Here is a 27,998-nt window from a genome sequence, read left to right as displayed (position 1 = left end):
AACCTTTAATAACAAAACTTTAAAGGGTCCAGAGGAAAGAATTGAGCTTAAAGTGCCACCTGTTAAGTATTCATTAAGTTCCATGCATCCAATCCCAGGTTCAATTATCCTTCTTATATTATACTGCAAAAGGAAGAGATAGTATCCAAAAGGATGAAACAATTTCATGTCTCTCTCAGCTAATTCATCTTTTGGTTCCTTGGCCTCTTTTTGTTCCCAGTAGAAATACAGATCAACCAGCTGCAAAAGAAAGTCAGTTTTTGATGCGAGACTACTGAACTAAACGCATAGTTTAGTAGTGCAGATTCTTCCTACCTACCATAAGATCCCACTTGTGCCCTTGATTGATTACACCTCACATCTGCAAAACCATCTTTACGCGATACCAAAACAAACAACCAATGTAGTACCAATATCAACATATTTCATTTGAGAATCAGTGTCATAAAAAGCAATAGTTGGAATGTTTCCAAGTGCAGCCTCCTTAATGGGCTGCAATGTATCAAACACATGCCATTAAATCAACATACTAAAACAGGTTTGTATGTTGAATATAGTATTAAGTGGTATCCATAAACTTTTGATCTTTAAATCAAAAGACATAAACAAGATTTACATATGTTAAATGTACAACTATATACACAAAGTATTATCCTTGGAGATTTGTTTGGTAAATTGCTTTGTATTTTGCCCAGCTTTCCATGTATAAAGGGAAAGAGATATAAATGAGGATCTTGATAGTTTTTTTTTAGATTCTATTAATATTACAAACACCGCAATTCCCCAACTTAGCTAAAATGGTGGTAAATATGTTGGCAGAAGTGTCAACTAGCAACCATATTTATCATCACACTTACAGATTTCGAAGGATAATTATAACAAAAGTAATTAACAAGCTTGAATTCACCATACAATTTCTTAAAAATTCCATATTACTAGTTTCTACGCAATCATAAAAGTGTTTACAGGTCAAAACCGATGCTAGTACTAACCAACACTCCTAGACAAACTATCACTCGATCATGCGTCTCAATCTTCACCTTAGTGTTCATCCACAACGCTCAACCGCAACAATCCATCCTCGTTGTAGCCTTTGCCAATAATCTTGCTATCCTTCTTAATGATGATTTCCCCTCCTTCCCCAGAATATATGCTGAGACCATTTTCAGGAAATTTATGAAGTGATAAGAGACACTTCTTGATTGTTGGCATGTGAAAAACATTTGTAAGAGTCATAATCTTTCCCGTAGTGAACTGAAGCTTCACTGTCCCTGTCCCAGCCACCTCAACATGCTCATTGTTATCCAAAATCACCTCATGACCACTCCATGCTTGGTAGTCCATAAACATGTCCCTAGAGTTACAAACATGAACTGTGCACCTAGAAGATAAATACCAGCCTCGACGCCTCAGGTTAGATAAATATGGGTCATTGTCAGGAAACAAGCTTATTTTTTCTTTGTGCACCACTTTCCCCTCCGATTTTGGTTCTGGTCCTTCAATGATGCTCAACCGATACGATCCACCCTGTTTGTATCCTTTTCCCATAATCTCATCACTCTTCTTAATGATGACTTCCCCACCCCCAAAGACCATGCTGAATCCGTTACCATCAAGCTCAGTGACAGATACAAGACATTTGTTGATTTTGGGTGCATGACAAACATTAGAAAGAGTTAAAACCTTGCCTGTAGTGAATCTAACTATCACTGTACCAATACCAACCACTTTAACAGAGTCATTTTCAGCAAAATTCACCTCTTCATCACTCACAGGGTGGTAGTCCACAAACATTTCTCTAGAGTTGCACATGTGCAAGTTTGTTTTAGTGTTCAAATACCAGCCCCGAGCCAATGGGGTGTTGTCCTCATCGTGGTGATCAGTCACATTCATTAAGCCCATTGTTTCCCTGAGCATATCAATCTCACCTGTACTTCCCTGATTCACGTTCAGCGTCCCTGTCATCATATATACTCCTCCTACAACGGATCCTTTTCCCAAAATTTCGTCATCCTTCATAATAATGGCACCATCACGCCCAAAAAGAAAATTCACGCCGGTCTTACAAAGTTGAGAGACGGATAAAATCATATTGGAATCAATATCTTTTTACACCTATTGGCATCACAAACCATAATCTTCAAATCATCAACTGTGACATAAAATCGAAGCAGCCAGATCTGCCCCAGTCATACAGTATGTTTTAAATAAATAAATGACGTTCGTTTTTGGAAAGTAAATGAGAATCATATGAAAAGTACTAAAAATCCTTAATCCAAATATAGCACCTATGTGCAATAGAGGAACTAGTTTTTTCATTCCCATACTTTTTAACATAGTTTGGGTACACAAAAGGCCTAACAAATTCCGTTTAATGCAACAAGTCAAACAATTTGAAAAACAGTATGCCGACATCATATATAAATGTCATTATACCTTTTAAGTAGTTGCGACAATACAACAACAATACATCATCCCCGCCCATTTCTCAGCTTCACTTAGCAATAACCGCATGCCATTCAGCTCTTACCATTCCTCATGTAAAACAAGTTCTTACCATGACAACTATAAACCTGCGATCCTATTCCCATTGCAAGATTCTACTTATGCTACTACTCTTACCAAAAATTCTATAAATAATTCGACCCTTTATTTTAAATTTCATAACATATGGTAAGTTTTAGCATACATCAAACCATTAAAATAGGGATTTATCATGGTTTATATACATCATTTGTCAAACATACATAATAACAGTTCCAACATAACATGGAGCTCATGAAACTCGTCATGCAATCTCAGCCCTATCTTTGCTTTACTAACAAGACTTCAAAGTATTTCATATCATATTATGTAACAATGGTCTACGTGTAAGTACACACACGAAAGTTTGTTAAAATTTTGTAGGACCAATATGTAAAAATATTCTAAGAATGAGGTCAAAACATAGATTATGGGAACTTTTGGGGGTCAAGTGTTTTTTAAAGAGATAATGTCTTGTCTTCTCATTAATCTGCCAAACATTTATCATGGTACATTTCTATTAGGCTAATGTCACTAACCATGGATTTGGTTCAGGAATACGAACAAGGATATAGATGATATATACATACACATGATCTACATACCAAATACAGAAGATATACATTATGTTCATAATCTTAAAAGTTACTGTTTGTAAAAGTATCAAACTTGTCAGGATTCGCTGTAGTATTGAACCAATTTCGCAACCTTTTATACAAGTATATGTATCCAATGACTCTTTATGTGCAACTGAAGGAATTTTTTACAAACGCAACAACCAAAAAACTTTTCATGCCATCAAAATCACGCCACATTACTAAATTACATGTCAGCTATATCAAACAATAAAAAAAAGAGAGAGAAAATTGATTTTATACAGATACGAAAACAAGTTTCATAGTCGGATACCTACTGTTACGAAAACCAAAAAAAAGTAAATAACTATCACTCCAACAAAATCAATGCCACATCATTAGTTTACATGTCAAATGCATCAAACAGTAGGACAAAAAGTAATTTTAAAATAGTTTTATACACATATGAAAGCAAGTTTTAAAATGGAATACATACTGTTATAAAACATGACAAGTTGGTTACATACAAAAAACCTGGGCCCAAATTTTAGCAACCAAAGACTTTAAAATTAACCTTAAATCCTAGAAAAAGAATCAGTAATTGGGACCACACTTGTCTTTCACCTTATTAGACCGTTTGTAATGGTGTCCAAGGTGGAGGACATCAAAGCCAATGACCCGGCGTTGTGGGGTCAGCCCTTACAAGAATTGCATCGAAGCCGTGTCGTTGGGCCGACGTCCTTGTAGTTGACGCGGGGTCCAATTTTTAGGTTATTACTGTTTCGGTCATGGTGTGGTTACTGAGTGATGCTAATGTGTGACATTACTAATGCCCTTACGTATCAACAACGTTTGGTGCATCAAGATGTAAAAATGGTTGTATATCAAACATGTTTCGGCACAAAAAAAAAACCTTCATATATGTTGAACCTAGCAAATTAAAAAAAGGGGACCCATTTAATTGCTTAAACCCTAATGAATAGGAATCATAAAATAAAAAAAAATCCAGAGGCCAATTTTTTTAGCAATTTAGAAACTACGGTTCCCAATATTCCCTTCATATGATCGTTTTATAACACATTTATTTTATTTACTAATTTATACTAATTAACTAACCAAAATAATTAACTTGATTAATGTGAATCGTCGATATAAACTACAAGTAAAAAGACAAGATAAATTACAAGTGATGAATAAATACCTTTGACTTCGATTGAAGGAATGCTTTCCGTTTGTCTCTCACAACAGACACGCTTGCGAATATGGAAGACGAGGAGGAGGGGTTAAAATAACTTGTCGATTTTTTCAGTTTTTCTTTCCCTCCTCCTGATTTAGTACAGTAAAAACCGGGAGGGGTAAATGTGTATATATAACAAAGTTAAAGGGCCAAAGTACAAATAAAACAGAACCCAATCATTTTGATTCGTTAAAAACTTTGATCAGCCTCTTTTTTAATCGGTAGCCCGACTACCTCATTTAAAACGGGTGAGTTTTTGATGGGTTAAATATAACTCCCAAAACTGGAACTTTTTGCTAAATTTTGAAATGAGTATAAAATCTATTATATGTCTATGTTGGTAAAGAGTGCATATATCAAAATTGTCAATTTTTTATCGGGTCTTACCATGTAAAAGTAACAAACTCTAAAAAAATAAGAAAAAGTTATAATCAGTAAGTAAGACCGGATCTAGTCTTAAAGGAATGCATTTTTTTACGGTTTTGAAATGGCTATAACTTCTTGTGTATATTGTTTTGGTAAATATAAAAATAGTTAATGTTAGCATAAGATTAGGCATTTCAAAAGAAATAAGACTCACTTAAAACGGATGTGTTTTGGTGGGTCAAATATGAGTCCCAAAGCAGCCTGTTGGAACTTTTTGCTATATTTTCAAATGAGTTTAAAATCTATTGTGTACGTATGTAATCAAAAAATATACATAAATCTATGTTGATTAAGAGTGCAAATAACAAAATTGTCATTCTTCGATCGGGTCTTACTGTGTAAAGGCAACAAACCCCTAAAAATAAGAAAAAGTTGTATTCTACACTTGTGCGTTAAACCATCAAGTGAGGGGACTTAAACTATTCATCATACAATTAAAGCATCCACGATCTATAAATGGATGGGCTGCTATTTGAACACGATTAATGTTTAACATAGATTTTGTAACAAAAATATTATTTTAACAAAAAGAAACCATAAATAAGATAAAAAGCTCGTAATTTTTTATGGTACAAATCAATATGTTGTTAGAAACATGAAAGGAGCAAGTTTTCCCCTCATAAACTCTCCTCATAAAAATCACATATGAAGATAATAAAATCTTTCCCTCCAAAAATCATGGAAGTATGATGTTACCCCCATTTTTTATAACCTCAATAGAAAAATAAAATATAATTAGGAGATTATTTTAGTACAAAAACTCAAAACAAGATAAAAAAAAAACAATCACTCAAAATGTTAACCACACTTGTAAACTCCCTCCAAAAATCAGCACTTGAAAATAACTTATCAAAATCCTTCAACACTTTCTCACTTTTAATACAACAAAAACCCCAAATTAATTGCTTATCATTAGTTTCACTTTTATCATGTTGTTCACATCTCAAATCAATCCCACAAGCCAAACAACTTCATTCTTTCTTAATCATTTCCGGGCTCAGAAAATCCCCTGTTTTAGTCCCTAAATTAGTCACATTTTACTCTGTTTCAAATCTTTTTAAAGATGCTTATTTTGTTACTTTATATTCAAATATTACACCCTTTATCTTGGAATGTTGTTATTTCTAGCTATGTTAGAGCTGGGTTTTGTAAAGAGGGTTTACCTGTGTACCAAAAGATGCTGAAACGGGGGATTGGCCCGATTATTTTAGGTACCCGTCTGTGCTTAAGGCGTGTGGTGAAGAATGTGATGGGGTTTGGGAAGGTGGTTCATGGGTGGATTGTGGTATTGGGTTTGGGTTGGAATTTGTTTGTGTATAATACTTTGGTGTTTATCTATGGGAAATGTGGTGAGTTGGACGTTGCACGTAAGTTGTTTGATGAAATGCCTGAACGAGATGGGGTTTCTTGGAATTCAATTATATCGGGGTATGCAAGTGAAGGGATGTGGAGAGATGCATTTAAGCTTTTTGATCCGATGCGGAATGAAAATGTGGAAGTGAATATTATCATTTGGAATACGGTCCTTGAAGGGTACTTGAAGACAGGTGAGTATAGGCGAGTGCTGAAATTGGTTTCGGAATTGAGGACTTATAGTGAAGAATGGGATCGTGTGGCTGTAATTAACGTTTTAAATGCATGCTTTCATATTGGTATGTTGAAATTTGGTAAAGAAATTCATGGTTTAGGGACTAATTGTCACTATAGATGTGAAATGGAACTAAGTTCAATGATAACTATTTCTTTATCATATGGGTACCAAGATTATGATAATGGTCACAAGCTATTCTGACAATGAGGATGTTTACACGAGACCCAGCAAGTACGCGACTTTCATTCTTTGGACAGGCCGGGTCACGAAAATTGGATGACCTTAGTATACAGTTCTTTTTATCGTGCATCTACATATATGTATGTATGAATGTAGTCCTTGATTCCTTGGCATTGGAGTCCATGCTTATATATTCATAATCATAATTATAAATAAAAAGGAAACATGTTGATATCTTAGCCAAATTAACCTAGGAGACCATGCATAAAAGCCGAGTAAGATAACAGGTTAGTACAAAACAAGGATTGCCAATTAAAACAATTTATTAAAGAATATATCTCACACATATGTATAGGCACAAACACACAATTCCACGTAAACAACATCATAAGGATATTTAATCCTATAAAGTGCCTAGCAATCCTTATTATTCCACGTTACAACACAATTTCCACGTTCCACGATATCCACGTATAGTTATGAAATTATAGTCAACAATAAAATATATATGTGTAGGCGGTTATAAGACCTTACAGGAACCTCACACCCGACATGATGGTAACCTTTCGGGGTCCATCGGCGTCGTTATGGATAGGCATAACCAAATCCATGAGCAAACCGTTTCCGCACGTATGGTGGTCAATTACTCCACCCGGTATACTCTTTTGACGATGATTGAGTCACACGGGAAGCATTTACATTGCCCCCGAGTGATCCACGTACACAAGAGTCCATTGGACTAATACGGGTTAAGCTTAACACTTTTCCACGTTGTGATCGAGACTTAAACACACTATAAATTCCACGTTAAATCACACGATAATTTCTCGTTACTGTAACACCCCAAGATTTTAAGGTAAAAGAAATTAACCCATTTTCATAGTTTTGACATTAAACTAATTTCCTAGTATTTTATTTTTGAATAAGGGGTTAATTTAGTTAGAACTTTAGTGGATAGCGGGTAAAATACCCACAAAAGGTGGGATGGGTTATCCATATGACTTATGAGTCATTTTCCACTCTCCTTCTTCTTCTCTACAACTTCATGCAATTCTATCATCTCCTTTCAAAATCAAAAGCTTAATTCTTCTAATTCAAAGGGAAATCATTGTACTAAACATCACCATCTTACAATCTCCATTCAAGAATCAAAAGTTAGGGTTTGTGGGTCTTAGTGGTGGTGGCCGAATTTCAAAGAGTAAAGAGGGGAAGAAGAATTTCCAACTTAATTCTTGAATTAACCTATTGTTTGTTGAGGTATTAATTTCCTCTAATTTAGTTTTCTTCTTCCTTTTGAATTTAGGGTTCATGGTGTGAACCAATTTTGGGAATTTTGCTAGAATTTGAATTATGGTTAATTTTTCCTAATTCCTTAGTTAACCTAGTTGTCATTGAGTTATATGATGCATTTGATTATGCAATTTATAGGGTTATGTGATAATTTGAGTTTATGAGAAAATATGAGTTTTTGCTAGTTAATGAAATATGGATGAAAACGGTAGGTTGAACTACCTAATGTTAATCTTAAGGATGGAAGTAACTCAATGACAAATGGGTTGGGTTTTGGGTTTAGAAAAGGTTAGTGATTGAGTGTGACTAGGTTGAACTAGTCATAGTTGTGAATGTAAGCTTATGCATTTTACGATATGATTTTAGGTTGAAGCTTGCTTGTGCTTGTTTAGCGTTATTCTCTTTGTTGCGGAGGAGGTGAGTATATTTGCATACTTTTATGTTTATGTTGGGTCAATTGACCACCATGTTGAAGTATTTGTCCATGTGTGGATAGACCACCATGTTGAAGTATTTGTCCATGTGTGGAAAGACCACCATGTTGAAGTTATTTGTCCATGTGTGGAAAGACCACCATGTTGAAGTTATTTGTCCATGTGTGGTAATTGATTGGCTTATATGGATCCATATATGTGTTGTTAGTGTGCAAGGTGAACATGTAAATGTGTCATAACGATGCCATAGGTTACATGTAATAGTCCTTGTACTTGCCCTCCTTCGTAATCGTAAATGTATGCAAGTATATTCACTAAGCCTTTGCTTATATTTTAGTTGTATACCCTTTTTTATAGGTAGTTCCAGAAGAAGGAACTAGGATTGTTGATTTGAAAGTGTTGATTTAGAGCTTGAAGTGGTTGAAGTAAAGATTTGCAAGATTTGAAGGTATTTAGGTCATTCATGGATGAATGACAAGCTTTTGGGTTTAGAGGCTTAGTTATCCCTTTCCTTTTGGCTCTTGGTACATTTTGGTTGATGGTCATATTTTGTTATATTATGTAAAAGATCAGTTGTAAAGCTTTTTCATGTAAAGTTGCACTTTGGGCGAAAATTGTGTCAAAATGGGTAAGATGACCCATTTACTTGTAGAAACTTGGTTTGTATAAATGGATGGTATGGAGACTTTTGGAAATGTAGTGTTAGTTGATTTATGTCAAAACTAAGTTGCTAATCAGTTGTCGGAAGCTCGGTTTTGAGAAAAAGGGGTCGAAAGTTGTTCAATGTGTCAAAAGTACGAAACCTGAAGAGGACGGCCTTTGTGCAGAGGACGGCTCTTGTGGACGGCCTCTGCAGGACACAAGAGGCCGTCCACAAGAGCCGTGCTCCTCTGCAATTTTTACACTTTTTTTCCGAGGCTTCGTTTGACCTTTCCGGGACCTGAAACTCATACAATAGACTTATATTAACGTTCTAAGAAGGTTCAATTTGTCATTTTTCAAATTTGAGAACTTTAATTTTTGGCGAAAATTGGCCGTATTTTTCTAAGTATAATTTAACTAATTTGCGTTTCTTTTCTTTTATGTTCATACTTTTGGGACTAAATTGAGTCGAGGCGTTTCAGTTACATTATTAGGGTCCTTAACGTGTTTCGTGACATGACAACTTAAATAAGTCTAGTGTACTATGTGTACAAGCCAACAACAAACAACTATCACACAACAAACCATTTATCACAAGCATAAATACATAATAATGCATAAAATGTCCACAAGAAACTCTCCAACATACATCTCATACCCAACATACGCATGAGATAGTTAAACATCCCATACCCACAAGAAACTCCCCAACATACTATGTGTACAAGCCAACAACAAACAATTATCACACAACAAACCATTTATCACAAGCATAAATACATAATCATGCATAAAATGTCCACAAGAAACTCCCCTACATACATCCCATACCCAACATGCGCATGAGATAGTTAAACATCGTAAAGGGAAAGTAATTATCAATTCTATGTTTTGTTGTGTCTCTCGTGCGTCAAAAGTAAGTTATCTTACCTTTAAGAGATTCACAAACCACAATTAAGAATAATTTACCAAGCTTGTTATGTATTCCTGACAAGCTATAAACGATCAATGATCCAACGCTAAATCTAAAACCACCTAAAATGAAACACTTCAACTATGTACTATGATCTAATTTAAAAGAATGTTAAGAAAAACAACATTACTCTTTTTCTATCATTTCTTTGTTAGACCATTCTGACACATCCAAAGACCACAAAGAAAAGTTGACCATCCATTGATTTCGATGAATTGTTATTTGTATCCAAAATACACTATAAAAGGTTATGACACCTTTTTCTTTCAAATTCGGCAATAACAATACATGCACAATAAACACTTTTGACTAATGAATATATACTATTTATACTTTTATAATGAGTCAAACAAAAAGACTATGTAACTACTAGGGTTTAGAAGCAGCAATGACTAATGCTTTATTTATATTTTTTTATTCGCCTACTGTTGTCCGAATAACAGAATATCTACACTAGACATTACCCTGCTGCCAGTTCGATCAACCCATCAAACGGTACCAACAAATTTGTGTCTCGTTAATTTGTCAGTCAAACAACAACTCACTTCCTATGTTAATATTATTATATTTATACTCTATCTGATAGGCCATAACTAAGATAAAGAAAAATAGCCAAACTTCTTATTCATGACACAACCACCCAGATAAATAAACAATTTGATGCATGTCTATATAAATATATATATTCGTTCTTGGCTAAGGAAGTAAATAAAACAATAAAATCAACAAGGTATAGTTCCTTTCTTACTTGTACGCGGCTGGAGTAATATCAAGAACCAAGTCTGAAATTTTTATATCCCAATGAATTCTTTATTTTATTTTTTTCTCCTGAGGCCGCACAACAATGTAAGGGACATCCTCCTCTTTTCTTTTTTTCTTTTTGATGTTTGACGGCAGAAAGATATGACCAGACTTTTAGGGTGATTAGGAATTAAGTCAAGCTATAATTAACTTTACTTCAAATCTCAAACTATAACTAATAAGGATTAACATTAAGCCCCCTCAACTACGCAACTACATTTTAACTCCTAACAGAATACACAACGTAACAATCATTAATTAAGAGTAAACATTTATTGACACTCTTAATCATAATACTGGAACACATATTTGAAATTATCTATATAAATGACACACCTTGTTTTGTTTAATTAACACAGATATTAATCCACATAAAAATATATATATATATGTGTGTGTGTATATATATATCCCCACTTAACGACAGGTCAACTTTGACCAATAGTGAATTTAGTCTCTCATACAACATCGAAGTATTGACCCAAAACCGTAAAATACGATAGTAGGTGCTTACTTTTGTAGCTGTTAGAACTTAGAAGCTTAAAAAAAATATGTATATATAAATAAACAAAAGAAAATTAAAAAAGAACAATTAATATAAATAAACAAAAGAAAATAGTCTAGGTAGAACCGCTGATGCAGTAGCGTGATCTTCTATTCTTATGGTTTATTAAATAATCTTTTATTTTTATAAGTTATCTTTTTATTTATTATGATAAGTATGAATTGATTTGTTTCCTATTTTAAAGGTGCTAGGATTATTATAAATAGGGGTTTTAATTATTGTAAAATTTAGTTGATTATTATTGAGTTTTATAAGAATATTGATGTTTTGTCAATGTTTTCGGTCTTTGATTTAATCATTTAGTCTTGAGCCATTTGAATGCGTGTGAAACTGCATCAGTTGGTATCAGAGAACAAATGGCTCGAGAACAAATGATTAAATCAAAGACCAGAAAACATTGACAAAGCATCAATATTCTTATAAACTCAATAATAATCAACTAAATTTTACAATAACTAAAACCCCTATTTATAATAATCCTAGCACCTTTAAAATAGGAAACAAATCAATTCATATTTATCATAATAAATTAAAAGATAACTTATAAAAATAAAAGATTATTTAATAAATCATAAAAATAAAAAATCATGCTACTACATCATTCTTTCTCTCTTAAAAAAACTCGTCCTCGAGTTTTCTCTTTCCGTCAACCACCAAGATCAAATGGAACCATAATGTAATCATCATTATTACAGTGACTCGTGTATATATCATAGTTAAGTTGGACCCCACTTTGCAAGAGAATTGGTATTTGACCTACACGAAAGTGTTAGAATATTTTCATTTATCTTGTCAGCAAGAATTGAGGATTGAAATGTCATATATAATCCTCCAGGATCTGTATTCTTTTTTTTTTGAAATGGATATCCATTTCTACCATTAAACAAATTCGACCTCTTCAAAATTCCACTATATTCGGTTGCCATAATTACCTTAAATGCATTAACACGTAAATCATTGTTTTTGAAGACATATAATTTATCACTAGATGATCGCATATAATGTAGAAGTAGAAAACTTTCAGCCGAGGAAACCCTTCTAATTATTGATCGTGACCCAAAATTGTTGGATGAGATTTTCTCTTGAACCTCGTATAGATCTGCTTTCTTTACTTCTTCTACATTGACATTATCATTTTTTAAGCACCCGTAAAATAACTTGGCAGCAAGTTCATCAACACCACCATTAAACTAAAAATACCTTTCTTCATCTTCGTATTCATCAAACACGGGAGGGGTTTGATAAAAGGTGCTACAATTCTCAATATATCCCTCCTTCTCAAAGTTCTCATCCCGGATGAAAGCCCTTGAGTCGGTTTCTTGAAATTTGTAACTATAGCCGTCTTCAGGATGCTCCTCTTTTCCAATGATCTCATCCCAGATGACATCCTTTGGGTCAGTTTCCTGGATCTTGCGATCTTGTGAATCGAACACGATTTCATCGCAGCCTCGTTCGGCGATTCGGCTAGTAAAAAAGTGGTCCTCATCACGCATAGCCATTTGAATCAACCTGAGCTCTGATGTCAACTGATGCAGGAAGAAGTGCATTCAAATGGCTCGAGAACAAATGATTAAATCAAAGACCAGAAAACATTGACAAAGCATCAATATTCTTATAAACTCAATAATAATCAACTAAATTTTACAATAATTAAAACCCCTATTTATAATAATCCTAACATCTTTAAAATAGGAAACAAATCAATTCATACTTATCATAATAAATAAAAAGATAACTTATAAAAATAAAAGATTATTTAATAAACTATAAAAATAGAAGATCACGCTACTACATCAACCACGATTAGTGGGGTAACCCGACCGGTTTTTGCAAAGATCTTTATACAATAATTTATTTATTCTTTTCACTCGGTATTAGGATGTATGTTGTAGTACGTCTGCGATTAAACGGTCAAATGGTGGGCATACATGTATTTGTGTCACCATTCAACATGTACGCTACCAATCATACCAACATGTATTTGGACTTTTGGACACGTCTAGGGATAAGTTGGAGAGCTAAAATAAATACTATACATCTCATTACAGTCCCATACAGAAACCCCTAGTAATTGCAAAAAGGTACTCGTATATTGTATCATATCGTACTTATAATATAAGTAATTTTTCTAATTTTAAACAAATTAGAAACTATTTTTCTTTTAATTTTATTAACTTGTTTTTCGATTATTCATAAAAATAAAAATAAAATTCACCTATACCTCATATTATGCCATCTTTCGTAAGTAAAATTTTGTTGCCGCGCTTTGGTGCTTTGTGGCGGTCTATAGTTATATATACTTATACAAAATATTATCCATAACCGATACGTTATATCAACTTACAACGTACATTGATAAATGGATGAATTTAACGATATGTTGTTTGGCCAATAAATATCATGTTTATCCAAATTTTTGGAGGCAATTGAAACGGCCCGATAACCACAATTTTGGGATTACACAAAAAACGCATGAGATCAAAAATCTCTCTTTCAAACATAGCCGGATTTCAATCAAAATCTTGATCTTATGTATTACTCATAATATAATTTTTGTGTTATTCAGACATAAAAGAGATAAATTATTATAATCGACAAGATCAAAAATCGTATTTATTGCCAACGAATTAAAATTACAGATTTTACAAAATGTTTTTGATATCCCATTACTTCACTTTGGTTTTAGGTTTTTGAGTGATTTCCTGTTGTACTGTATGTCATGAGTTTTTATTCTTGAAGTGACGCGTCTTGAGAGATTTTCTTTTACATCACATTTAATAGTTTATGGTTTACATTTTACTAGATTATAATCCGCGTAAAACGCGGGAAAAACCTATTACAAAATTATATATGTACGTATAAAAAGCTAGCACAATGATATAAACAAAAATACTTCAAGCTATAAAACTAACACAATAACAGTGGTTTTTTATCCATGAGGCAAGTGTATTTTAGTATTTATGTAGCTTCACAAATGATTATATTTGTACAACATGCACTTTTATTCATTGATTTAAAAGCTGAAAAGATTGGCCCCATGTAGGGAAGTAGTTGACTACGTATAGTCACAAAGTTACAAGGATCCATGGTATCCACATAATAATTGGATACCCGAATAATATTTGTTTTGTAGAAGCTGATTTCGTGCTTATGATCGACAAGCTTGTAATCTCCTTTATTGAAGTCATAACGAATTTATTACTTTTTGGGTTGTATTGTACGATTGCTTCCAAAGATTCCTTGGATACATTGATGTCATCCACTCTATTAAACACAATTTAATCTGCCATGATATTGTACATGATGAACGAAGAGCAAATATTTACTCTTTATTTTAAAAATGTGTAGTTAATGTACAGTACTCATATATTTTTCAAATCAAGATTATGACTGTTTGTCAAAATATCTCCACTGAGCCCATTCAAGTGATTCACGGTAAACTATAATAACTATATTTTTCAACCTTGATCATATATCATCAAATATATATAGTTATACTTCATAACATAATGTTAATTTAGACTATAATTAAATACAAAATCATTTGTTATTATCTATTTGTAATAAAATTAATTTATGAAAATAAATTATAATGAAAGATCGATCATAATATTACTTAACACAAATCAAGAAACTGTACATATAATTGCTTATACTTGTTAGAAAATCAAGTATTACAAAATTAAAAGAGAATATAACTTTTGAAACAATCACTATTTGTTAACATATTAAGAATGTGTAATATTATTTTGATAATATTATTCTATATGAGATTAATAAAAATTCAAATATGAAATTCAAATAAGTTAAAAGAAAGATAAACACTATATGAGATCGATGTAAATTAAAAAAGGTAACCAAAAAATTATAGTGCATATTGATTTTGATATGGTTAGATAAGTAGAATATTAAATTAATATATGTGTTGTTGGAACATTTAATTTGTGGTTGAAGGACTAAAAGAGTATTTGACTGAAAGTTAAATCAAATATGATGTCATCATATTGATCTAAAGGTGCATAAAAAATATAGAAATTTAATGAAGGGTTTAGATTACTTCATTTTTGAATTAAAGTTTCCGTTTTAATAAAATTAAAAATAATTTAGAATATGTGCAATGGTAGAATACTATTATATGGTGAGATGTCAAATACTCGTAATGTCAAAATAGATTGGTTGTTAACTTTTATTCTTTATTTTCAATTTTTATTCTCAATTTTCGGTTCTATCTATATAAACTTTTTAGACGTATGTTAATTAAACCCGTAGAAAAATACGACCACAACTACCCTTGTTTAAATCATGGAGCTAACCTTAAATACAGTAGCTAAGTTTTTCACAACCAAAACGTCAAAACAGTAAATATAAAACAATAATAACTAGTTATAGTACCCACGCGTTGCAACGGGATACGTTTTCTACACAAAAAAGTAAAATCGTAACCATGTGAAAGCTATTTAATGAAAAACATGAGAACCCAAAAATCCAGTGGCAAGAAAATAAAAACGAAAACTTTGATGTGCGACAAATTTAAAAACGCTATGTATATAAAAAGACGAATAAAAATAGTCAAAACCAAAGGTTTAAAAGTATTTAGTATATTATAAATGAGAATCCGAACATTTAGTGTCAAGAAAATAAAAATGAAAACTTTGATGCGGGACAAATTTATAAACGTTATATATATAAAAAAAATGGATGAAAATATTAGTCAAACCAAATGTTTAAAAAGTAAAATCGTAACCATGTGAAAGTTATTTGATGAAAACATGAGAACCTAAAAAATCAGTGTCAAGAAAATAAAAACGAAAACTTTGATGTGGGCAAAATTTAAAAACGCTATGTATATAAAAAGACGAATAAAAATAGTCAAAACCAAATGGTGAAAGTTATTTGATGAAAACATGAGAACCCAAAAATTTAGTGTCAAGAAAATAAATGGGGCAAAAGTTAAAAGATAGAAAGTTTAGGAGGTTAAATGAAAATTGGTAAATATTATTATGTGCTATAAGAACTTGTACATTCTACGCATAACATTAAAGCTTGTACATTTCACGTATAAAGTACTGAAATGAAAATAAAAAAGACTAAATGTTTAAAAGTAAACCCGTAACTGTGTGAAAGTTGTTTGATGAGAACATGAGAACCTAAAAGTTTAATGTCACGAAAATTAAAGCGAAAACTTTGATGTGCGGTAAAAATTTAAAAAATAAAAATTTTAGGGGTTAAAACGAAATTTGGTTAAAATTTAAGGGGTTAAACGGAATTTAGTTAAAATTAATATGCGTTTTAAATGCTTGTATATTTCACACATAAATCACTTGTACATTTGCATAGTTTTAGTATATATATAATGTTGTATAAATACCTAAAAGGCATGTAAATTATATAAAAAATAAAAATTACAACCACACACCCACACAGGTGATGTGCTTATTGCAATTGTCTTGAACAATGGCTTTATGCCATTGTCTTCAGCAATGACATTTAGAGGGTTGACAACCCATCTCTCATTTCTTTTTACACTATTCATTCCTAACCAATTACAACATGTCATCTCATCTCCACCACTCACTCACCACCCATCCAAATTTTGTTGGCATCCGATCACTCACTTCACTACTCACTACTATTTAAGAAAAAGTAAACTTAAAAAAAAAAAGTCAAATCATATGATAATGGTTGGAATAAATGGATTATGGAGTGCGTGGTGACACCACTCGTTTTGATGCCATGATGCGTGGTGGGGCGTTGGCGACTGTGTGGAGTGGTGGTGCCACATCCATATTCCATCCGTTGTCAACCCCCTTATAATATGTCATTCATTTTTTACCTATACATGTTATACGCTTCTACTCAGGTCTTTTATCGTCATATGTCAAAGATGGAATTCCAAAGGACTTATTATTTATTACACAAATTCAATGAATATGAATCCAAAAGCTTCATTTAAACTAAACTAAAAAGAATCTAATAAAACTGTATAAAATATAAAAAGTTACATCTAATGGATACAACTTAATTAGTTGTTAGCTAAACAAAACAATGATTTCACCGAGCTCAGAGGCGGTACCAGGAAAAAATTCCAAAGATGGCAAACTTAGAAAACTTATGAAAAATAAATCTTAAAGGGGCAAAATGTTAAAAACCTATAGAAAATCTTTAAAAATTTATGAAAAATTTAAAAATATATGACAAAATTTAAATTTGGAGGGCGGCATTGGACCCCCGTGCCCCCCCCCCTTTAGTACCGCCCCTGACTGAGCTAGCTTATAGATTTTTTGTTGCAGCCTCATTGTTTTTCTTGAAGAATGCTTGTTGTTCGATATCAAGCTTTGGATGATTTATTTGATCTACTCTTTAAAATAATAAGCAATAAACTACTTCTTATCAAAAGGAGGTTGCTCACTTGCTCCTATACCTATATCAATCTAAAAGTATTAGCACCATATAAACTATTAGCATTAGCACCCAAATATCAGTTCAGAAAAAGTATCACTCAAATATCAAACTTTAAAAATAGTTTAACTTTAAATGCTTAGCTAAATATAAAATGGGACAAATGGATTGAAATACACCGAAAGTGGCTGGAATAGAAAGAAATACAGCCCAATGTAACATTAGTTTTTTGTATGCACAACGCGAAATATTACCTCATAGCATATCTAGCTTACTGACATGATAACATAAAAGCTACAACCAAATCTTGGGGAAATTTTATAAAACTTAAAAACATGAATCTATCCAGATATTTCAAAGTTATCTCAACTTTTTAAGTTGTGAGGACAAAAACAGTGCGTCTTGCATTTTTTTTTATTAGTTGTTTACCATTTATCAAGTTTATATATAATTCTTCACAAATCACAATAAAACTAAGTTGAGAGAATCTCTTGTATTGATTTTAATGAAGCTAACCTCCAGTTGAGGATCCTTTCATCTCTAATATAGATATAAATGGAAGTATCCTCGGGTTGTCTTTCTAGTGACTCAAACTCACTCGCAGTCAAATTTCCAATCTCCTCGCCATAATAGTTCCTGAGAGTTAGCGCATTGAGAAACAAATTAGTAACAGATTCATAATGGATTGTAAAAATGTGTATCACTATTCTTGCCTTTTGAGTTGTTTCAGCACATCGTAGCATTCTTTAAACCTCGTGTATTCTTGTAGCTGCTTTGTTCCTAATAACCAAAACAAAAGTTAATATAATCTTCATACAACTCTACAGTTGACTTTCTTCTAGTCAAATAAGCTGAATCCCATATCCTGCAAAATATGAGAATAAAAAAGCGGAATGCCAACATAAACACGGGACATTAAAAGACGGTGAGCTCGTATAGAGATTAGATGGAAAAAAGCTTACATCATCAGACTCCTATTTCTCCTCAACTTTCTTTGACTCAGCAGCTGCTGCTACAGGTGCGGCACCACCACCGGCTGCTGCAGCAATGGCAACATCACGACCGCCTGAAGGAATTGAAGCCAACTTTTCCCTTCTGGATGCAATCAACTCGGTAATATCTTTACCCTTGACCTCAGACAAGAACAACTCAATGTTATCATCATCAACATCTATCTCAAGGGCTCTTTTAGGACCCTTCAAATTCCCACCACTCAGTTTCAGAGCCCAAACTTGAAACGTATTTTCCTAAACTCATTTCTTTATCCATCAACTCAAGGATTTCATCATAAACCGTATCCATATTGAACACCTTTTTGATGGGAATTACACATTTATGAAGAAAGTCAGGTTGGTCTTTGAACACAATTGGGTTGTTTCTTGGTACATGTTTTCAAACGGACACGGTTTCAGGCATTTCCTCTGAAGGCTCTTGCACGCTCTAACCCTAACCCTTATTCTGATGATATAAATGCTGTGTATTCTTATAAGAGGGATGGGGATGGGGTAGGGTTTGTGTCTTTCTATTTTAGCTAGCCCAAGTCCAGCGTATTAGCCCATTTGTAAAACCAAAGGTCCGTCTCCTATTTTAGTATGATAAAAGAAAATAAAAAGAAAAGATGTGGGTTTATTATTATAACAACCGTACTTTAGTATGATATCGAAAATAAAAGTAAACTTTATGAAATTAAAAAGATGATTGATCTAGAAATTATTAAAACAACTGTGCTTTAGTATGATAAAAAAAAAGATGAGGATTTATTTATTTTATTTTATTTTTTACACTTTTTAATATTTATTTAGTTTTTAGTATAATAATCATAATTATAGTCTATCTACTTATATATATATATATATATATATATATATATGATAGAGATCAAATGAAAAAGTACCTTAGGGAGAGAAGGGAGAAATGTTCATTTTTTATTTTATTTAGCTTCTTTTTTGAACTTTTTTTCAGTTTTTCACTTTTTTCATTCTCTCTTTAATTAATCAGTTTCATATAAAAAAATTTTAAAAAAAAATTTAAATATGTTTTTTTCAAAGGGCGTAGCCCATAAGCTATATGTGAAGCCTCTCAGACTATGATGGTTTTGTGATTGTTCGTATTGTACGTTGTGTATGATTGTGCTGTATGGCTCTTCCTCTATTTATATATAGGGTAAATAACTTGGAGAGAAGGGTAAGAGAATTAGGGTAAATCTCTTCCTCTTTTGTAAATATCTTTTCTCCTTCTTGAGGAGATTTGAGGTAATCTTGTTACCACGTCTCTGATTATATCGGAGCTTAATATGTTTAACAATCGTGGAAAAGATCTTTATCCGCTCCTTCTTGTATATCTCCTCGGAGTTGAGTAATTGTTACTTTCGGAGCTCCGGGGTAATCATATTAATTGGAGGTTAAGCTCCGTTCTGGGTATATATACTTATTACCTAACTTCGTATTCTGCTTCTGCTTCGGGTACGGAGCTAGGGCTCCGTATGGTCATATCAACCTCTATAAATACCTATCCCAAATTCACATTTGGGACATGACACTATTCACATACCCAAAATACTTGGTGGCGTGGACGACAAGTCCTTCACCGTAAGGGAATCGCCAACAAGTATCCTTAACATTTCCATCTTGTTTTTAGCAAGATTAACCCCCGTACCTAAGCGAGAACACTTGCTTAAACAAGTGGCGCCATCCGTGGGACTCGAACCCATGACCGTGTGGTCTTAAAGAAATGTATTTTGTGCGGTTTTGAAGTGGCTATAACTTCTTGTGTATTTGGTTACGGTAAAATCTAAAAATAGGTAATGTTAGCATGTGATTAGGTCTTTCAAAACAAATAAGACTAATTTAAAACGGCTGGGTTGTGGTGGGTTAAACATGACTCCCAAATCAGCTCGTTGGAGCTTTTTGCTAGATTTTCAAATGAGTATATGGCGGTGTCAAGTGACCGGTGAAGCTTGATGTAATTGTAATTGATTTAGAAGTAATTGATCTAAATAATAGTATATTTTAAAAGATAAATAATATAGTGTAAATTAAAAAGTTAAGTATGAAAAATTGTAAAAAGAGATATAATTGGCTAGAAGAAAGGTTTAGTGATGGAAATAAATACGAGTACAAAATATATGGGCTTGGTACAAGCGGTGTGGTTGATTGCGATCTAAAATCATGGGTATATACAATTTTACCTCACCTAGCTCGTAGCTACTTAGCTAGGATAATATGGGTAAAAACGTGACTGACTAAATTATTTCTGTCCTTAAAAGATGTATCATATTCCTTATTTAACACCTACCCCCAACTACCTCTTATAATATACTCCCTCCGTCCTAATTTAAACGTCACGTTGACTAACTTTGACCGTAAATAACTTTGTTTGTGTCATATAACACTTGATATAAAATATATGAATGAATTGAGTTTTTAATGTACTTTTCGTTCATATAAGTTTCATCAACTACTATATAGTACAAATAAAGTTATTTACGGTCAAAGTTAGTTAACGTGACATTTAAATTAAGACGGAGAGAGTATTTATTCATGTTTTTCTATGTTTTTCACATTGGCTATAATTAACATACTGTAATTTAATGTACTTTTAGTAACAACAAAAAAATAATAATAAATCCGTAAACAAGAAATTAACAAATAAAAACTCAAATGCACAATTGATATTTTAATCATACGACATAATGTTACTTAGTGTAGCTAGTTAGCAGATACTTACTTAGGCCCAATCATATTAGTATGGCTCATCTCAATCTAACAGCGTTTTTTATCTGAATCACAAAAACAAAGTTAAGCAATTATCACCTTATATGAATCATAAATATATCTTCATCGATTGATCAATAGACAAAAGTATCCATTTAAATTATGTTTGATGTTTTATGGTAATGTAATATTTCATGACATATGGAGTATATCAACAATAAAGATGTTCCAGTCGGAAACTTATTTAATTAGCTCATTTAGATTGATAAAGTTTATTCTTTTGGATCATATATTTACGAAACTATATATGTAACAAGATAAATAATCTTAATTAATCAATGTTCGTATTTAACTTCCTTATCATATATCATTATATTACTGCGTAAAATTGAACAAGTATATACGATAACTAACATACTAATTTTTACAAAAACAATGATTTGAATCAGAAAATAAAGATAAGTGTAAGACGGAATAAAAGCTAAAGGTAATGAAACTTACGAGGGAGAAATTTGGAAAATGTCAAATGAGTATAAACTTCAAGCTTCTTAAATAAACTTGGACATATAATTTGAAATCGGATTATAGTTATTTGACGAAATGATTTTTGTTAAGTATTGATTTTTGTATACACTTAATTTGTCTTTCATGCCTCTGAACATATAATTAATAGTTGTGAAAAAGATAAAGTCAACCACACAATCAATCTAAAAGTCAACGACTAAGTCAACAAATTCGTACCGAAGTGATCAAATTATATGTAGTTAATTAAGCGACTACATTAAAAAGGGAAAAAAGAAAAACAAAACAGAATGTTACAAAACCATTAAAAATTAAGATTCATTAGGAAGTCTAATTAAAAATGACATACAGCATTACAACACATAAAGATAAGCCTAGCTAGAATATAATTAAGTTAAATAATCTCCAAGATGAAATAAACAAACTATTAATACTTATATAATAATCTTCTTATATCTTAGAAATTTTAAATGACCAGTAGTATTGCCATCGATCGATCAGAAGCTCCAGATACAGTCCAGCTCTGTGGGACCTGGCTTCTGATTCTCCGGCGCCGATGAAACAGCCGGAATCCATTCCCCACCCGAGGAATGCCCATAAGTACTACATATCCCACCTTCGCCATGAACCGGCGGCTGCGGCGGCGCTAAAGAAGAGTAGAAGAACGGAAGCTGAAGATTCTCTTGAAGGGTCCTCAAGCTAGGGAAAGCTGACACGCCCATATTCTCAACGATGGCGCCGGAGAATGTGGAAGCAGATAATGGCGGCGGAGGAAGGTCAAAGATGGACTGATGAGAGTCAAAGTCGGTGGTAATTGCGGCTGCTGGTGAGGCATTGGAGAAACAGGGTACGTGCTCTTTTGAAGCGGCGTTGCTGTCGTAGGAGAATGTATCTTGGTCGCCGGCGGAGGTGTACGCCGACGTGGCGGTGGCGTACGGTGAGTCAAGAAGTGGTGGGAGTGAAACTGATGTTGATGAGTTCACTTCTTGGTATGCTGAGTTCATTCCGCAGGTGGCTACACGTTTTGTACCTCCGCCGGCGGTGCTGGTTCCGGTACCGGGGAGACTTTTTTGAAACACCCGGGAGATCACCCATTCATCCTAGTTATAACAAAAGGCAAAGATAATGTAAACATCTTTTTTAAAAGGCAAAAATTAAATACTCTTGTATTATTATAATGGGATAAGTATCTTGTAATGTAACAAACTTTAAACGAATGTCTATAGTATGAAATAACTAAAGTTGTGTGTATTGTATGTAAACAACTCGAAAATAATGTTTATTGTATATAAGAAAATGTATTCAACCAATTAAAATCAGACAAGTGACACCTCTATATGGTTGCCACATATGTTTTCTTACATACAATAAACATTTTTTAAAGTTGTTTACATACAATACACAAAATTTTAGTTATTTCCTACTATAGACATTCGTTCAAAGTTTGTTACATTCCAGTATACTTATCCTATTATAAAAATGTCGACTAGTAAATGTTATGTTAGAGACCTACGATACAAACACCATATAATTTACGAGTAGCATTTAGTTGCAACATCAAAAATTATAAAGTTATTTTTGGCAAATAGATAAATGTATGTATTAATTATACAGTATATGGCTAGATTTTGAAAAACTAAAAAGTACCAACAAAGGACAAAATGGCAATACCATAACAAATAAATTGCATGCAAATAAAATAAAAATATTTACATATAAACTTTTTTTTAATGATATAATAATGCAAGAACTATATAACAAGTGTGAAGTAGCTAGAGTGTATGTATATAGGGTACCTTGGAGGTTTTGGAGAGAAAATGGTAAGCAAATTTGCCTTCAAGGCGAAACTCATGCATAACCCAATTGCTTTTTTCCCCTTTAGGAGCTCGGCCTCTATAAAACACAAGTGTTTTCTTCATACCAACCAATGATGAAGTTTTTGAGCTAAATATCTCCCTATCTTTGCCAGTGGCTTTCCAATAACCAGCATCCGTGGCTCGGTTGGTTCTTAAACCAGTTGGGTATTTCCTGTCACGAAGACTAAAAAAGTACCACTCTTTCTCCCCCATTTTGGCCCTTTCTGTTAATTTCACAACCAATTCACCCAAAATGATCAGCCATGCGTTGGTAAAAATAAAAAGTTACATTATTGTACATCAAACTTTCTAGCTAGCCATATGACATATATGTACTTTACATATATATAATATTACATACATAGAGTGTAAATATGACTAATGTGGGCCGAAAAAAATAGTTGTCATACGCGTCGATCTATGGACATAATATTCTAAAGTGAAAAGTACATCTTTTTCTATATATATTTAAACTAGCTAACATGACATTAATTTGCATAACAATAATCTTTAAACATTTATAATAACTTATAATTTTGCATACAAAGTATAGTATGGATAATGTCTAATTAAGTACATGCATGTATATAAATGATCACTTCCATTAATAATTATTAAGTGTAAGATCGATATAAAAAGGCACGTGAACAATATAATGTATGTATGCAATATTAAAGGTAGGGACTTACGAGGAAGCTCCCAAGGCTCGCATTTGTTGAGGTCAACTTGAGCAATGGCACGGCAAGAGAAGTTAGCATCAAGAACTTTGTGTAGGAGGTAACAAGTGATGAGTTCTTCATCCGTAGGATGGAATCTGAAGCCAGGTGGCAATAAATGCGACGATTCACGATTGTTATCCAAGTGATGGCCGTCAGGGAAAAACTCCATGAAATAAAAGAATAATGTACGTACGTACTAAGAAAATGATACTAGTATATATATATTTCAAGTGTAAGTGATGGATTGTTGGCGGATGAGTAAATGAAGGGGATTAAATAGAGAGGGAGGGAGGGGGTTGGGGTGTGTTGTGTTGTTATGTTATGGTTGTCAATTGTCTGAAAAGTCTAGTGTTGTGATAGAGATAGATACAGATATATATTTTATTATATAGAGAGAATTAGAGAGGGTGATGATGCATGGGTGGGGTGGGGTAGGGAGGTTATTATGCGTGCGTGCGTGAAGAAAGTGTGCAGCAGGGTATTCCCATGTCAGTACGTAGTGATACGAAGAAAATGAAAATGAGTGAGCGAGTGAGAGATCGAATTACATATAATAAGTCATGAGGAACAGAAAGTAATTTTCATTTGGATGTGTATGAGACCTACGGGACCTTTCTTATTTTTCCTTAATTAATTTCCAACTTTATTACTGTATAACTAATTTGGATAAATGTAAATGATACGCAAATGAAGCTAGTTCAACTGGCAGATATATCCCTAGTTTTCTCATAGGTCTTAGGTTCGACTCTTAGGAGTGATAAGTCTGTGGATTTTTTTCCTGAATCACCTGTAACGGCTTATGGTCTACATCTCGTAGTCTATATATAGCACGTGCAAGGCTTCACCATTATACGGTGAGGTGTTCCCTAATTATATCGAATACCGACTAACCGTAAATGATTCACACGCGCGCATTGAGTAATCAAATGGTGATGATATAATTGTGGATCGAATGTATGATAAAAAGAATGATTTTTACTACATTATACTATAAATATTTGTAGTGTAGAAATAAGCTAGCTTTAATCCTTGTGATTAATGGTTGTGAACTGTAATCATATTGTTTGCTATTATATACATAAGGGTATAGTAGCTGGGTAGTACCTTTGTTTATCGATCAATATGAAAGTTGTAGATAGATAAATTAAGGACCCGATCTTAATTATTGTATATTTAGGTAATTAAAGTCCTTACATGCTAGAAGTTAATTTCAATCCGTTTTGCACAGTACCAATGGTTGGAGAATAATGGTTGGTGATATGTTTCTCGAGTCATGAGGGTCATCTAAATTGAACCTACAGAATATGAGGGTCGACAAAAAAAAATTAATAAGTGATGTAACAAAAATTAAATTACTACATCATTTAGTGTCTTGGTTGTAGAAAATTTATACTCTTCTCATTTTAATGCACACCTCAAGAATGTCCTTAATTAGCGATAACTAAAGCCTTTTTTATATTACGTATCCTCACCTCCAAATATTTGAGATGACTTGATTAAAAAACTTACAGTACGATAAGTCGATAACAATGACAGAAACTAGTTTTTTTTTTTATGTTTTTTAAATGGGGGTGGTTAAAAAAGTATAGATTTTTGTTATTTTATAAATGGATGTTAATGTATAAAGCTGAATGATATCTTTGGTGTCAGCATCCTGCAAACTACAAAATATTAAATAATCCTCACAAAATATTACGAGTAAATAATAATCCTCTGTGAACAGGACACCCTAAACCCCATCCCCCCATGCCCCATCTATATCCACCTTTCCTAAATTCCTTTTAATCTTATTTTGTGTTTATTCGATCAATTAAATTAAATTAAACCAAATTAATTTACTTATTATATGCACACACTATATTATTTGGTGACAAGGCAAAATAACAAAGACGAAATGGATTGATCCGTGTAACCTTTGGCTTGTAAAAAACTTGTATTATTTTGGTTTTAGGAACTACTTAGACACCCTTACCAAAGATTTTAGAAATACCATCATGAATTTTGCTACAGACCAAATATCAAGTAACAAAAAAGCTATCGCTCAAAGATTGCGTCACACATTAACTAGACAACTACTCCTATATTAATTTTAACTATTTTCATTATTACTTTTATTAAAACAAAATTATAAGATGGCGACCATAGGAGAAAGCAAATCTATAGATATATGATGCATTAATTGAAAAGGGAAAGCAGAAGCAATTAAATACATAATCCCTTGATCACCACACTCCAATAATAATGTTTATAAAAGTGTAACATATATATATCGTCTAGTGGGTTTATTTTGCATCGTATGAAGATGCAAATGTCAGCACTGAAAGTAAACAACTACCTGCATTATTAATGTGGATATATATGCTCATGTAAAAATACCGCTCAAGAGAGGTTGGAAAATCAAATGCACTGGATATGCTTTTTTAGCTTTTCGTTACATCACTCTCCATTAGGATTTCGACACTTACATTTACCACCAGGCCTTTTTAAGCAAAAAGTTTGTTAATTTTCTTGGTGTTTGCTCCAAAATTGGAAATATTATGGATTATTTTGCTATTATTGCTTTCTTCTTTTTCTTAAGAATTTAATTATTGATTTATGTTGTCTTTGACTCTTTGGTAAAAAAAAGATATTAATAAGGAAAATCACGAAAATGAATCATCCTAAAACAACATATTAATAATATATATAAAACAACAAGGAGTTAACCTAGTGGTAAGGCAATCACTTGATGACTTTAAGGTTTCATGTTCGATCCCCCTTAGCACAAAATATAATTCCTTTAAGGTACCCGTTACCAATGAAACCTAGCTAGACCCACATGTGAAGTTTGAATATGCGAGTTTGATCCTTCGAGTACCCAGATCATGTGGGGATTAAGATGGACGTATTGTACCGGTATCATATGACTCATACGTGGTGAGTCGATGGGTATCCAATTATGATACCGGGCTAGAGTTCCCTCCATTACCGTTGTTTTAACAATGAGATTGTCACATGCAATGTAACGTATTAAATGATGAAACAAAGAGAGAAAAATCATAGATTACAAATGGGGAGTGATATTCATACAATAATTTTTAACCATCTACAACAAAAAGACAAAATTTATTGCGTAGTGTACAACTGTATCATGCAGAAATTATTGTAATGGTTAAAGTGTATTGTAGAAATATCAATTTCCATTATGTTGATGATAATATTAGAAATAAATTATCATTAGAGAAGTTATAATATTAGGAGAATTAATAAGAATATTTTTAATAAACTAATATTATAACTCAAAAGAAGACACGACCAAAAGTGACCAACAAATGTATTTAATTTGAAATTCTTAAAAAAATATATATAATTCTTGGATGCATCAGTGAAATACAAGCTGTTCAGAAGAGTTGTTTGGGAATTAGGTTGCTTGGGGATATACTATAATTTTTCTAAGATTGTACTGTAGTATATAGAGCCAAAACTGAAACTAAGTTGAAATAAAGTAAAGTAAAGAAATATAGAATAGAATGGGTGTCCTGCCACGTTCATAATTAGGCTACCAAAACAAAA

General features: G+C 32.7%; 3 protein-coding genes across 3 annotated transcripts; 1 reads left to right on the top strand and 2 right to left on the bottom strand.

Moving 5' to 3' along the window:
• Positions 1 to 840: 840 nt before the first annotated feature.
• On the bottom strand, positions 841 to 4,373 carry LOC122598628. The gene is made up of 2 exons (XM_043771213.1): positions 4,300 to 4,373; positions 841 to 2,115 (listed from the first exon to the last, which is right to left on the bottom strand). Exon 2 carries the CDS (start codon positions 2,089 to 2,091, stop codon positions 1,042 to 1,044), a length of 1,050 nt encoding a protein of 349 aa, XP_043627148.1. The 5' UTR covers positions 2,092 to 2,115; positions 4,300 to 4,373; the 3' UTR covers positions 841 to 1,041.
• Positions 4,374 to 5,824: 1,451 nt separating this feature from the next.
• On the top strand, positions 5,825 to 6,553 carry LOC122597532 (pentatricopeptide repeat-containing protein At1g71490-like). Its single transcript, XM_043770116.1, has one exon. The coding sequence runs from the start codon at positions 5,825 to 5,827 to the stop codon at positions 6,551 to 6,553; it is 729 nt and encodes a 242-aa protein (XP_043626051.1).
• A 15,815-nt stretch (positions 6,554 to 22,368) lies between these two features.
• On the bottom strand, positions 22,369 to 24,615 carry LOC122598501 (protein CUP-SHAPED COTYLEDON 2). Its single transcript, XM_043771094.1, has 3 exons — positions 24,417 to 24,615; positions 23,668 to 23,951; positions 22,369 to 22,971 (listed from the first exon to the last, which is right to left on the bottom strand). The coding sequence occupies exons 1-3, from the start codon at positions 24,613 to 24,615 to the stop codon at positions 22,369 to 22,371; spliced, it is 1,086 nt and encodes a 361-aa protein (XP_043627029.1).
• Positions 24,616 to 27,998: the final 3,383 nt, after the last annotated feature.

This window comes from Erigeron canadensis, chromosome 4 (genome assembly GCF_010389155.1).
Source record: "Erigeron canadensis isolate Cc75 chromosome 4, C_canadensis_v1, whole genome shotgun sequence".
Lineage (NCBI taxonomy): Eukaryota > Viridiplantae > Streptophyta > Magnoliopsida > Asterales > Asteraceae > Erigeron > Erigeron canadensis.
The sequence above is the reverse complement of the archived record's forward strand: the minus strand, read 5'-3'. Positions and strand labels throughout refer to the sequence as shown.